The 14,091-nt window shown below is 35.9% G+C and overlaps 1 protein-coding gene across 2 annotated transcripts in view; it reads left to right on the top strand.

The window, feature by feature from the left end:
* LOC106879042 (multiple PDZ domain protein) overlaps window positions 1-14,091 on the top strand; it is a 586,571-nt gene that overhangs the window by 420,757 nt on the left and 151,723 nt on the right. For both annotated transcript variants that reach the window (XM_052975892.1, XM_052975893.1), the window contains one exon: window positions 9,380-9,471. In XM_052975892.1, the coding sequence (XP_052831852.1) occupies window positions 9,380-9,471 (92 nt within the window). The remainder of the gene's footprint in view (window positions 1-9,379; window positions 9,472-14,091) is intronic.

Below are 14,091 nucleotides of genomic sequence, written 5' to 3'. Positions count from 1 at the left end.
TCTCTCTCTCTCTCTCTCTCTCTCTCTCTCTACAAGCACACACACACACACTCTCTCACTTTAAAATTACTTTCAATAGTTGCCTGATCATGATCTGAGATCAAGTAATAGTATTCTCTTATAGTATACTGTAATGAAATTATACTCCACTAAAATGTGTCAATTTTACACTGTAACTATGGCAGCAAGCTGATAGAATTATTAGCATGCCAGGCAAAATGCTTCGTGGTATTTCATTCATCTTTATGTTCTGAGTTCAAATTCTATCAAGTTTGACTTTGCTTTCATCTTTCTGGAGTTGGAGAAATAAGTCCCAGTTGATGTAACTGGGGTTGATGTAATTGATTTACTCCGACCCCCAATCATGTTGGCCTTGTGCCAAAATTTGAAAGCAATTTTACAGTGTAACAAAAACAAAACAGAAGGGAAGTGGCTTTACCTTAGCAAAGTACTTATAAAAAAATCTACTATTTGTGGAGAGGAAAAAAATGAAGCAAGTAGTTCTAAACAATGGAAAGTTATGTATGATTGAAAATTAAGTTAATATAAAACCATGATCATGGCTTAACTCAATCTTACAGAAAGCAATGATAATGGCTTTTAGCAGGATAACAGTTAACATCACATGTATTAACTGTATACTGTCAGGATAAATCCTAACCTCAATGCAAGTGGTTGAAGTAGTTACTTATAGGAGCTTATTTCTAGCTTAAGTATTTCTCCTGCTGTTATCTTACTACAAAGATGGCATTAGTGGTACTGCTTCCTGGCATAATGCTCAACTGAATCTCCTCTAGGTTAATTCTCTTCTTAATCAATTTAGCTACAACTCTTTCTCTTTCTCCCATAACCTGGTCCATCAATTTGATGTCTCTGTAATTGCCTTTTTCAAATGCATCGCCTTTTACCCTTGCAGTAGTTGATGATGATGCTGATGCTACCCTATTCATATGGTGTATAATATCTTTCTGTACTACCTGATTGACTCTGAGTGACTAGCTCATGTTCAACATATGCATTTACATACACTTGTGAAATTATTACATATACATGTGTGTGTGTGTGTGTGTGTGTGTGTGTGTACATTGACACATAAAGATCTCTCTCTCTCTCTCTCTCTCTCTCTCATATATCTATATATATATATATACATATATGTATCTATCTTCATCATCATCATCCATTCTGGTTTGACAGGAGTTGGTCAGCTGGAGAGCTACCTGGGATCCATTTATCTGTTTTGGTATAGTTTCTACAGCTGGATCCTCTTTCTAATGCCAAACACTCTATATAGTGACTGGGTGATTTTATGTGTTAGAGAATATGCTTGTGTGCATGGACAGCCATGATTTTATTTAGTTTGATGTGTCTTCTCAAGCATAGCAAACCTTGTCATCTCTGTGAGGCCCAAAACTCTTTCTCATCACTTTGTTCCATATCTTCCTGGGTCTGGCACCTCCAATAGTGATGGTGAGGCATTGCACCCTCCCAGATACTGGTGCCATGGTAAAATGCATCCAGTTGTCTTTGTAAAATGGTTTATGATAAAAAGGGCATCCAGCTGTAGAAGGCAATCCAAAAGGGAAATGTACTAGCAAGGTGTGATTTTCCAATTCATCTAGGATTGCGGCTGGAATTAATCTGAATAAGAACTGACTTGGACCATGATGACTTGTCCAACTCAGGTCAACATAGAAACTCAACATAGAATCATCATGATGATGGTGGTGGTAACAGCAACGATAGAGACACACAATGGGCTTCCACACAGTTTCCATTTATTAAATTTCTCTCCAAACATTTCTGAACCCACGTACATTTTAGGAGACACTACTACTTACTCAAGGTGACATGCAGCTGAACTGTGGAATCAAAACCATTTGCTTGTGAAGTAGACTTATTAACCATAACAGCTCAACACATGTTGGACTGGAGCCAGCTGCTTTTCTCTCAGCGGTTTCACTAGTGTTATGTAATAAATATAATAGAGTGCAGAGCCAGTGGCTTAATGTCAATTCACAACTGCTTAACTTAGAAGCAATATAGGTTAACCGTTTGTCTATCACATCTGCAATTGCTCTGCGATAGTAAAGTTAGACATCTGAACAGTTTATTGAGATTTGTTCTACATTACTACATTACCAATCTATTCCTAGGTTTTCACAGCATCAAATGATTTAGCTTTTATGTCGATATTAGTTTTCGTTTAATTGCATTTTGGTTGTTTTTGGAGGTCTTTTTGTTGTTGTTGTTGTTGTTTTTCTTTAATCGCTTAATCTTCTGTTTCACCGTCATATATGTGAAATGCCTTGAAATTTCTTTGCATAAAATCGTTTGAAGGACTTAGATGTATAACTTTTAAGCACCTACCAAAATATCTAATAGCTTCCTCATTTGTTCTTGTTGCTGTTGTGTGTGTCTGTGTGTGAGTGAAATGAACAGAGAGAGAGAGGGAGAGAGAGACTGATAGACAGACAGAGAGACTGTAAAATTTAATAACCTGCTTTGCCTTCAAAATATATTTCTTTTAAGTCTGGAAAAACCAGAAGTGGATGGAGAGCTAGTGGGAAACATTTTGAGTGTGCAGTGTAATCTAATGTCGTTGTCTTCTTCTATCAGATAATTTATTTGATAGTAAACAGTCTCCTGTAATTTCAATACCCTACCAAAGCTGTTTGATACTCAGTCATTATTTCTTGTTTGTTTCTTTTTATTATTCATCTCAAAGCTATGGCGAAGTGTAAGTAGTGTTCAGACATAAACACAACAGCCAAATGGTAGATGGTAGAGTTAGTAGTTTTGTTGCTCTAAACTCTTATAACCTTCAGACAAGAAAGATTCCACCGAGAAATTGGTTCTTTTATATAAATTATTTTAACTGTTTTATCTATTAATTTTTTTGTTTTGCATCAATTTCTTTTTTTTGCACAAAAGCAACTCTCAAACAAGCTGGTGGAATGGAGTGGTGGATAGATATCGTGTTTCAAGTGGTTGTTATTGTTGTTGTAACTGTTGTTTTATCAACATCCCCCACCACCACCCAAGTCAGTTATGGTGGAAACAACTCTGAACCCAAATCATTCTAATTATGACCATCCTGTCTTATTTTCAGATATACTGCATCTAGGACCACCAACATTCTCCAATGTGGTCTTCCAACAAATGATTATGTACAAATTTCTGGAAAATTTTATTGCTACTTTTAACAGGTCAGCTGACCACTTACAGATTTCCTTCTTTGGCTCAGGCCAATTAGTACCAATAGTAAAGTTTTTAGATTGTCTCCACTACCTTCAAATCATCAAAATGAATTAACCCATACAACTGGAAACTGAATTTCTATTTAAAAAAAGAAATAGAAATATTAAATTGGGACTGAAAATGAAGACATTACATGTCATAGGCTTTTGTCCCTTGCCTTTTTGTTGGAGATGCTGAACTGTTCCCCAGATACTGTATCCCTAGAATTATTTAATAGTGGATTTTTATTACATTATTTACATTCGATGGATATTTGTCTGTGGTGTATGCATGCGGGTAGATGTAATCGCCTTACCTCAGTTTTCCTTTCGTCGACTGCGAGTATGTCTTGCGGTATCCAATCCTTGAAGCTTGCCCCAACCCGAAGAACACTAGGAATAGCAGCTGCTTCTCCCAAACCTAGACCATCGCTTAGCACGTCCTCTCCTGACCACAACCCAGTTCGAAAAGGGCACGAATCCCGATCGAAGCTCCTCTGCCCTTCTTCCTCTTCTGGTCAACTCGCCCTTCCGGTCAGTTCCCCAGTCACTGACGTCATACCACATTGTCCTCATCTTGTTTGTTGTTTACACAATGTTTCGGTTCATATACCCTCCAGCCTTCATCAGGTGTCTTGAGGAAATTTCGAATCTGGGTTCTCATTCCTAAGATATTTTTTGATGTTGTTGTTATTATTATCATTATTATTATTATTATTATTATTATTATTATCATTATTCAGGTCACTGTTTTGAATCAAACTCGGAATCTTGGGGTTAGTATACTATCCACTCCAATTATGAAGAAGAGAGAGGATGAGGTCAATGAACTGTCCACAGTCTGTCTACCCTATGTGAAAGGCCTCTCCAAAAAGATACAAAAGATACGTGGCCCATATGACACCAGGACAGTATTCAAGAGTAATACAACACTTCACAAATATCTCCCTCGAGTAAAACCACCAATAAAAGAGAATATGACCAAAGACTGCATGTACTCCATCCCATGCAGCTGTGGTAGGTTATACAAAGGCGAAACATACCGCCCCCACTAAATAAGGGTAGAGGAACATTGCAAAGCTGTGACACAAGGAGATATTGATAAATTGGCTATAGCTGATCATGTATGGAAAAATGGAGACCACCTCCCCCTGTGGGATAAAGTTAAAATAATAGACAGAGAACACCACTGGAAAATACGAAAACTAAAAGAAGCAGCACATATGCTAGGACACAACAACCTCCTAAGCAGACCAAGTGAAGTTATGAGCAGCATATGGGAACCGGTATTAGGGAAGGATAGAAAAATATTAGATTTATAAGCCCTAAAATTCACTCCATAATTGCCCACAAGCATATGGCGTAGTGGTTAAGAGCACAGGCTACTAACCCCAAGATTCCGAGTTCAATTCCAAGCAGTGACCTGAATAATAATAATAATAATAACATCGAAAAATACCTTAGGAATGAGAACCCAAGTTTGAAATTTCCCCAAGACACCTGAAGAAGGCTGAAGGGTATATCAGCTGAAACGTTGTGTTAACAACAAACAAGATGAGGACACATATGTGTCGAATGTAAATAATGTACATAATTCCTCTTCTCTTAAATATAGAACTGGATTTTTATTATTGGTACAGGACCACATAATTTAGGGGTGATTATATAAGTTTTGACCCAAGTTTTGGCTTTATTTTATAGAATTTGAAAGGATAAAAGACGTTGTTAACCTCAATGGGATTTGAACTTAGAATATGAAGGATTGTGACTCATTACCCCATAACATTTTATCCCACAATTTAACAGTTCTGCCTATACACTGCAGTTGTGACCCATACCTTGTAGAATTAGTCATTGTATAACATAACATTGTCTTTATGGTGTGTACCGCTCTCAGGATCAGTCTTTCTGGTGGAATCCTTCCATTTCCAAAAATATACTTTGGAAACATTTGGTTCTATACTTTTTTCTTTCACTGTTTCATCAATGAGATAAGGGCAACACCCTTGAGCCTTTATTGATTTACAGCTTCCATGTCTAAAGACAGAAAAAAAAGAAGAGGTTGTCCTCAAACTGGGGAGCCAACCTAAATGCTTGCAACAGACTGGGCAGTAGTGCTAGATTAATCTTTAAGCAAAATAAGCATGTGCTTAGGGCATCAAGGGAAGAGGGGCACCATAGAAATGGTAATTGGTTTACAGCACGAAAGAAATCACTTTAAACTTGCTAAGATAATATTCAAAAATGGTTTATATGATCAGGAACATGATTTTGAAGTGTTCATGGTGTCATAGTGAGAATCTGATTACAAACTTTACAATTATAAAAAATTAGAGAAAATTTTTCAAATATGGAGTATACAAAAATAAACATTATTTTCCATTTTACTGTTAGTCTTGTTTCATTTTGAGACAAAAATTTATTTTATGGTTTATCATTGTATATATTTTGTGTTATATATATATATATATATATATATATATATATATATATATATATATATATATGGGGCTACCAAGATATATATGGAGGTACCAAGTGCTTAGGGCCAGTATAGGTCTTAATCTGGCCTTGCTGGGCAGTGAGGTTTAACCAGGCTTTGGATTAAGCCTATCTCTGAAAAACCTAGAAGGCAAAGAGCCAGAACAAATATCATAAGGCATCTAGTCTAACACACTAACAACTCCACCAATTCATTATTGCAGACTATTTTATTTTATTAACCCTGAAATGAGGAACACCAAATTGACCTCAATGAGATTTGAACACAGAGTTGCAGCAAACCAGATTAAATATCTCAAGGCATTTTGTCCTATATTGTAACAATTCTTCCAGTTTACCACTATAGCCTTGGACCAATCAAAGTCTTGTGAATGAATTTGGTAAATGAAAACTGAAAGATACTCTTTGTATGTGTGTGTATGATTTTTTGTGTTTGCCTCCCCACTTCCACTTCACAAATGGTGTAGGTTTGTTTATATCCCCATGACTTAGTGGTCTGGTAAAAATAGAATAAATACCTGTAAGTGCTGGTATTGATTTGTTCAACTAAACACTTGAAGGTGGTGCTCCAGTTTGACTACAGTCTAATGACCAAAGCAAGTACAAGATAAAAGATAGCATCTCTTCACTACCTACCGATGCCAGAATTTCTCATAACTTATAAAATATGCCATGCATATATAATAGAATAATGAATCAAAACACAAAAATGACTCCAAAATCACCCATTAATATATAATTAGCCTAGTTATCACTTTTTATAATCCAGTCTGTGATTCAGAATTGGCAGAATGATAGATTGGTTGGTAGAATCAGTCGACTGTTGGGGGAAAAGGAAAAAATAATATCTTGCAGTATTTAGTTGGATTTCTTTTAAATCATGCCAAGATTGACTTCGTTTATATTCCTTCTGGAGTTGACAAACTGTTTTAGAATAATTTGATCATTAGAATTTATCAGAGCAATTTATATAGAGTAATTTTACATTAAGGAGTGGAACGTGCAATTTTCTGTAATTCAGACTGCCTCGTGGTCCCAACAAACAAAATGGAAAAGGCATTGCCCTGGAGGATGGTGAAGGAGATGCACTGGAACAGCTATTCTGACTCATGAGGATCACACTTGCAGATAGCCATCTCTGCCCTGATAGTGGTGGTGAGCAAGGATAAGTTCAAGCCCTGTGAGTCTCCACAGGCTCAACCATAAACCTGTCAGAGAGTGACCAATACCTTGACAGTTTGCTTTTCTCTACCTGAACAGCAGCAAAGCCTAGGCTGGGAGCTGAACACACCAAGTTGATGCTAAAGAAATAGCAGGCAGATACTGGGTTGATTTCATCATCTCTTATTTCTCTCCTCTCATACATGTGTCTTTGTACTAAAGATAGAAATCAGTGCTTTTAGCTGTGAAGTTTTCCAGTGTTAACACAGCTGGAAGGTAATGCACAGCATATGTGAGCTTTTCCTAGGTTATCAAGACTGTTGTGATGAAGTTCACCTTGGACTAAAAACTTGGTCCAAGTACATGTAACAATACAAAATGACTTGTAGTATTTATTCTAGCTTCTATCTTTTAGAATTCAGTGTCTACCAAGGTCTGCTTTGATTTTCATCCAACTGGGGGTTGACAGAGTATCAGTCTAAGACAATGGCCTGCCAGAATTGTTTGGGATTTTGAGGGATGCTTTGCAGTATTTGTTCTGGCTCTTTGTCTTCTGAGTTCAAACTCTACTGTGTCCTTGTTGAGTGGTAGGCTTAATTTGTTGCTTTGTCTTATACCACTATCCTAGTTTTAGGGTACCTTTAGCTCAGTCCCCACTCTTTTGCAAACATGTGGAAAGGGCCTCCTGTTTGAGATTGTCTACCACTAGAATTGATAGAATGATTGCACTAAAATGGATCATAGTCGCTGCTCTCCCTCCCGCCTCACAAGGTGAAAGAAAAAGACAGTAATACTTGAGTGATGTATTAAATATAGTGTACGCCATTATTAGAAATGGTAGTTTGTCAGACTTCCATACAAGGTTTTTGGTTGACCCACTTTTATTATGGTAGAAGGCACTGGCCCTTGGTGCTGAGCAGTGGGATTCAACTGCAAAAAAGTGAATGTCTTAACCACATAGCTATTCCTGTGTACCCATTGTCCCAGCTAAACCCTTTATTCCTTGCTTCATGTTTCCACAAACCCCCAAGCTGTTACTATTTTATCTCTTGACTGGCCATGAATGTTTGAGAGAGAAGCCTTTTTCTTACCCTTGTGTTTTGAAACAAATCTTCATGAATGACCATTTCTCTTCAGATATTTTGGCAACCCCATCTATAATAATTACAGTGGCACTTCATGAGTAATTTGATTATTTATATATTAATTTTGCTGATTTTTAGTTAACGGATACATTGTCAGTGACACAGATTCAAAGGTAATTCTTAAAAAAAATAACATGAATCTTGATGGATAAGATAGTTTGGTAAAGTTAGTGGATGTTGAGAATTGAAGAAAAAGGAAATACCACATTAAGAAAACAAGATAAAAATAGGTATTGCAGTTAGAAAAAACAAAAATTCATGTACAAAATTTGGTGATGGTGATGAGAGCATTGTTTTTCTTTAGATTTTATGAAAAAAATTTGTTTTTTTATATAATACTTTTCACCCTTTGGAAGAAGATTTACTACAGATGAGGTCTCAGGTGGTGTTTTTGGTTAAAAGAAACATAACATAAATATCAAATGAAACTGTCAGTGATGTTTATATAAAGTATATTGGAAAGAAGAACCACAATACAGTAAACAATGAACAGTGGCATGAAGTAGAGTGAAGGGGGGTGTGGTGGGGAGAATGATTGAAACTTGTGTTGAGGTTTGGTTGAGAGGAAAGAGTTGAAAATAAAATAAATTAGCTCAAGCACCATAAAAATGAACATACCTTTTCACCCTACAAATATTTAACATTATATATATATATATATATATATATATATATATACACACACACACACACATGTATATACACACTCAGAGATACATGAGTGTATGTGTGTGTATATATTACATGCATACGTGCGCATGCACACAGACACACACAAAATATATATACATATACAGAGAGAGAGAGAGAAACTTACCAGCACAGACTAAAAGCAAAAGAACACTTATATAAGATGTAAATGACAAGCATTGGTAGTGGTGCTCTAGTATGGCCAGATTCACAAAGGTTTGAATCAGATAACATTTTTTTTTTTCATCAATTTGTTTATCTGTCATTGAAGAATTGCTCTCTGACTGTTCCTGCCTTTCTCACCTCTCTTTCTTTCTTCCCTCTCTCTCTTTCTCCCCTCTCTCTCTCTTTCTCCCCTCTCTCTCCTTCTCCCCTCTCTCAATTTCTGTATCTTTCTTTGATTTCCCTTCTATCTCAATCTGTTCCACTCTCTATCTACCTTATGTCTCTTCCTGTGTGTCTATTTTCTTCTCACTTCACTCTTCCTCTTTCTTGCTTAACTTCTTTCTCTCTCTACAATCTCTTTGTTTTTTGTTTTGTTTTAACACCTTCCTCCCACTGTACACAAATATATTTATTTCAAACCATCAATCTCTGTTTGTTAAAGAGAAATAAATCTGTCATATTTTCTTATATTCTCAGATGAACTGTCAGGAATATATGTTCAAAGTATAGCTGAAGGCAGTGCTGCCCACCTTGATGGAAGAACCGAAGTGAATGATCAAATTATTGAGGTAGGCGTCATTCTCTTCTCTTTTTTACTTAATTATTTCAGTTTTCAGCTGTTCTTTGGGATTCTTTCTCTCTCTGCTCTGACACATTTACACATAATGACAAACCATGCAGTATTTCTTACATAACTCTTTTACAATTATTATTATTTTGCTGGTGCATGCCAATTTAGTTAGCAAGTATTTTTTTTTTTTGAGGTTTGATGACAAATCTCCTCAAATCTCAAGAATCTTTCTTAGGATTCTTGCAGAATATAGAATGGTATTTTGCTGTAGGTCGACTATGTGAGTTCCAATTCCAGTCTCTTTCAGACTTTTGGGTAGTGTTTTGAATGCTGTGCCAAGTGCTCCAATTAGTACAGGAATAATAATTTTCTTGGACATCCACAACCTCCTCAGCTCTCTGGTTAGATACTGATATTTCTCAATTTTTTCAATTAGTTTGGCATAGACACTGTTGTCATAGAGAATTGCAAAATGTCTGATCTTACACTGTTTATTTTGTCCTCTATGATAATATCTGGTATTCTTGCCTCAATACTATGGTCAGTCTTCATGGGGATATTCCACAAGATTTTGTAATTCTCATTTTCTATCACAACCTCTATTCTGTGTTCATACTACTTTTCTCTTGTTTTGAAACCACACACTGTCACACACTTGGTTAACATCCCAATGCATTCTTTTGCCTCCACATCCATATCTGCACTTATACGTGATTGATACTTTCATCTCCTTTCCTGCAATAAGGAGATAAGTGTATCTAATTGCTGTCTGATTGAGTTTTATCAATCTTTGCCTTTATCAGATTTGTTTTAATGGTTTGTTCCTGAGCAAACTATAATTAGCTTTTCTGTCTCATGCTTCAAATTCCCACTTGTCAACCAAAGCTATTATTGTTATTATCATTATAAGTACCAATTGAGTACTGAGATCAATATCATCAACTTAACCCCTCCCCAAAATTTCAAGCCTTGTGCTTATAGCAGAAAGGATTATATTATTATTGTTAAGGCAGCGAGCTGGCAGAAACGTTAGCATGCTGGGCGAAATGTTTAGCGGTATTTCGCCTGCCATTACGTTCTGAGTTCAAATTCCGCCGAGGTCGACTTTGCCTTTCATTCTTTCGGGGTCGATAAATTAAGTACCAGTTACGCACTGGGGATCGATATAATCGACTTAATCCGTTTGTCTGTCCTTGTTTGTCCCCTCTATGTTTAGCCCCTTGTGGGCAATAATGAAATAATGAAATAAGAATCGTTAGCATGTTGGGTGAAATGCTTAGCAGTATTTTGTCTGTTGCTATGATCTGAGTTCAAATTCGCCAAGGTCGACTTCGCCTTTCATCCTTTCAGGGTCAACAAATTAAGGACCAGTGAAATACTGAGGTCGATGTAATCAACTAGCCTTCTCCCCTCCAATTTCAGACCTTGTGCCAAAAGTAGAAAGGATTATTACAACAACAGATATGTGATTAGAATGTCATAGAAAAGATAGATTCTTGCATCCAAGCCAATTGACAGGAGACCTAGGGTTACAATAAGAGCAAGATGGGTGGATAATATCCATAGTCTCAGTTGGTCATGCCTGGAATCCAGCCAGAAAGCATAATCACAGTTGCTTCTTGTAGGGGTAGAGTTGTTACAAATCTCCTATGGAGAAGATACCTGATGATTCTTCCCTTACAACCCTCCCAGGAATGTGAACAAAGACGATGGATGGATTCTATTATTATTATTATTATTATATTCATCATTTTTATTATTAATAAAATGAATTGCTGAAATTAATGTCAGGGACATTATCTACATACAGAAAAAAAAACAAAGCAAAAAAATGTCAAAAGTTAACTTATCATTTACATATTTAATATATGGAGGATAAAAAAATGATTTAAGCGTTTTATTCAGTGAGAAAAAAAAAAAAAAAACCCCATTATCTCAATGCTTAATATTTCTGTAGCCATTTCATGAGGGACAAAAAAATATCTTCTGGCATGTTTCAGTCTTGTCAGACCTCTTTGGCATTACATAAACTGAAGCAATGATAATGTAATTATTGTATAGATATACAACAATGCACATAAATGGGCATAGGAAATAAGTGTGTATTTTCCTATTCCTACTCACATGCATAATTGTACATTCACTTTAGTAAGTACAATTAAGTCTACACTTCATTGATGAGTCCTTAATAAGACAGGAACATGTCCTGAATTAGCTTCCCAAACTATTATTTTTATCATTGTTTTAATAATGAATATTATTTTTAGTCATTGAGCTAACGTGGCCGTTTCCTCACTGAATTTTAATTAGATTTTTTTCTTCTTTATACTCCTTCATAAATATGTGGTGATAACTGTGACTTGTTTATTATTTATGGTTTCAGAAATATACATCAATACTTTTCCTTTTGTATATATATAAAAAAAACAAAAAAAACAATTAGGAACATCTTGGAAAACATCCATAAGAAACAAAAGACAATACAAAACCAAAAAAAGATAAATCAAGATTAGCCAATACTATGTAAGAATGAATGTTCTTAACAGTATGAACAGATCCTAATATGGTTATTTTGGGAACTTGCCTACATCTGTTCTTAAAGATAATCTGCCAGTGTCTTTACAAAAATCATTCTGTATCATTCCACTACCACCACCACCACTATCATCATCATGATGATAATTTGACGTCTGTTTTATAAACTGGCATGGGTTAGATGCTGGCATGTATACTGATTACGTATTGGTTGATGGAGACGTTTTACACGTGCAATGATGTCTTTACTTCAACAGCTAGGTTGGTGGAATTTTTTCGCCTTTCAGCTCTCTATATATAATATGTATATTATGTATATGATATTTGAGTGTATGCATGTCTGCGCATATGTCTATATGTATGTACACATATGTATGTATGTATGTATGTATGTATGCATGTGTGTCTATATCTATGTATGTGTGTGTGTCTATATCTATCTATGTATGTGTGTGTGTATGCATGGGTATTATGTTGTAGGCATAGCATGGCCAAATGGTTAAGAATTTTGCTTTACAAGGTCTCAGGTTTGGTCTCACTTTTTATGTCCTCGGATTTTTATGTCCTTTTTATAGTCTTGGATTGACCAATGTCACTTTTTATAGCCTTTGTGATGGAAACTGGGTAGACAAACTTTTTAGAAGCAACTTGGATTGTAGCAGTAATTCAAAAAGTACAGCCTTGTGTGACACACCATGTGCTGACTCTGCCTGAGAATTACATTAGCAATACATACGTTTGTGGAAATATTCATGCTTCTGGTGTGGCAACTTCCACATATATTATAGTTCATCTGGTACACCATGTTGGCCTTCAAACCTAATATTGGACAGAGACTCTACAATTGATGGAGCATTTTATGAGATATCACAATCCCATTTGAAATTCTTCAAGCCCTAACTCCACACCTCTCCTGGACATGTCAACAGCTCCAACAAAGTAATAACAGACTCTAAGACCCCAGCCCTAAAACACTTGGAATGAAAAAAACCCTTTAGCCTAGACTTGGTTTGCTTCTACACTTCTGTACCTGCTCTCCATCAACCTCTACCACTGTTGTCTTATACCCTTAGATATCTACCAACTACTAACTCATTATAAGCAATGCATACCTTCAGTATGGTGGCCCCATCTATGAATAGACTTTAGGACTATTAATGGAGGTTAAGCTTGTCAGATCTGCTGGCCATCACATACACGGACCAGCTCAGGGTGCTAAGTAGTCTGCATTCCTTGAAACTTTTTCTCCAGGTATACAGATGATATCCAAATGCTGATTTCTTCTTGTGAAGAGGCTGTCAACATAATATCACAAGTTTAACTACATTGTAAACAACATTCAATTTGGAATAAAACATCTCAATATCATTGGATCTCTCTCTCTCTCTCTCCCACCCTCTCTGTTCAATTTCCAGCTCTAGGTTACAGTGAAAGGATCCAGCTATTGAATCCAAAATCACTTCATTTTGAAGTAAACTTCCTGACCACACAGCTGTATTCTTGTACTAAGATGTACTTGAATTCTCTTAACTTTTGGGGTCCCCTCACTCTCTCACTTCTCTTTCTCTGTGTGTGTGTGTGTAGATATATATATGTATTTACACACACACACACACACATCCTTCATTGCTTTTCACTGTTTCACTTACACTCTTACACATCTATTTGAATTTCAAGTTTTATTGAACTTCTCATTCTCTTATATACAGAGTTAGGATAGAGTGAGTGAGTCTCTGTGTGTGAGTGATATAAATGAAACTAAAAGTAAGATATACTATGAAACCAAAATGCATATTTTTAGTAAGTTGTTTTCCATCTCTACACAAACACGCACACACAATAAACCCATTATACACACAGATATAAAACTCAAATTTTCTTGCCCACAAACACACATGTTCATAATGCATGCACCTTCATATAAAATTTAAACATTGTAGTACATACATACAAATAATAATAAACACATGCACACTCATGTGAAGTGTAAACTTTCTAGAGTATGTGCATGCCAAACACATTATATATGCACACACACCAAACACATTATGTATGCATACTCATAAATATAAACTTTCTAGCA

The sequence above is a fragment of the Octopus bimaculoides genome, chromosome 23, assembly GCF_001194135.2.
Source record: "Octopus bimaculoides isolate UCB-OBI-ISO-001 chromosome 23, ASM119413v2, whole genome shotgun sequence".
In the NCBI taxonomy this organism is placed as follows: domain Eukaryota; kingdom Metazoa; phylum Mollusca; class Cephalopoda; order Octopoda; family Octopodidae; genus Octopus; species Octopus bimaculoides.
This window is presented reverse-complemented; position numbering and strand designations above follow the sequence as displayed.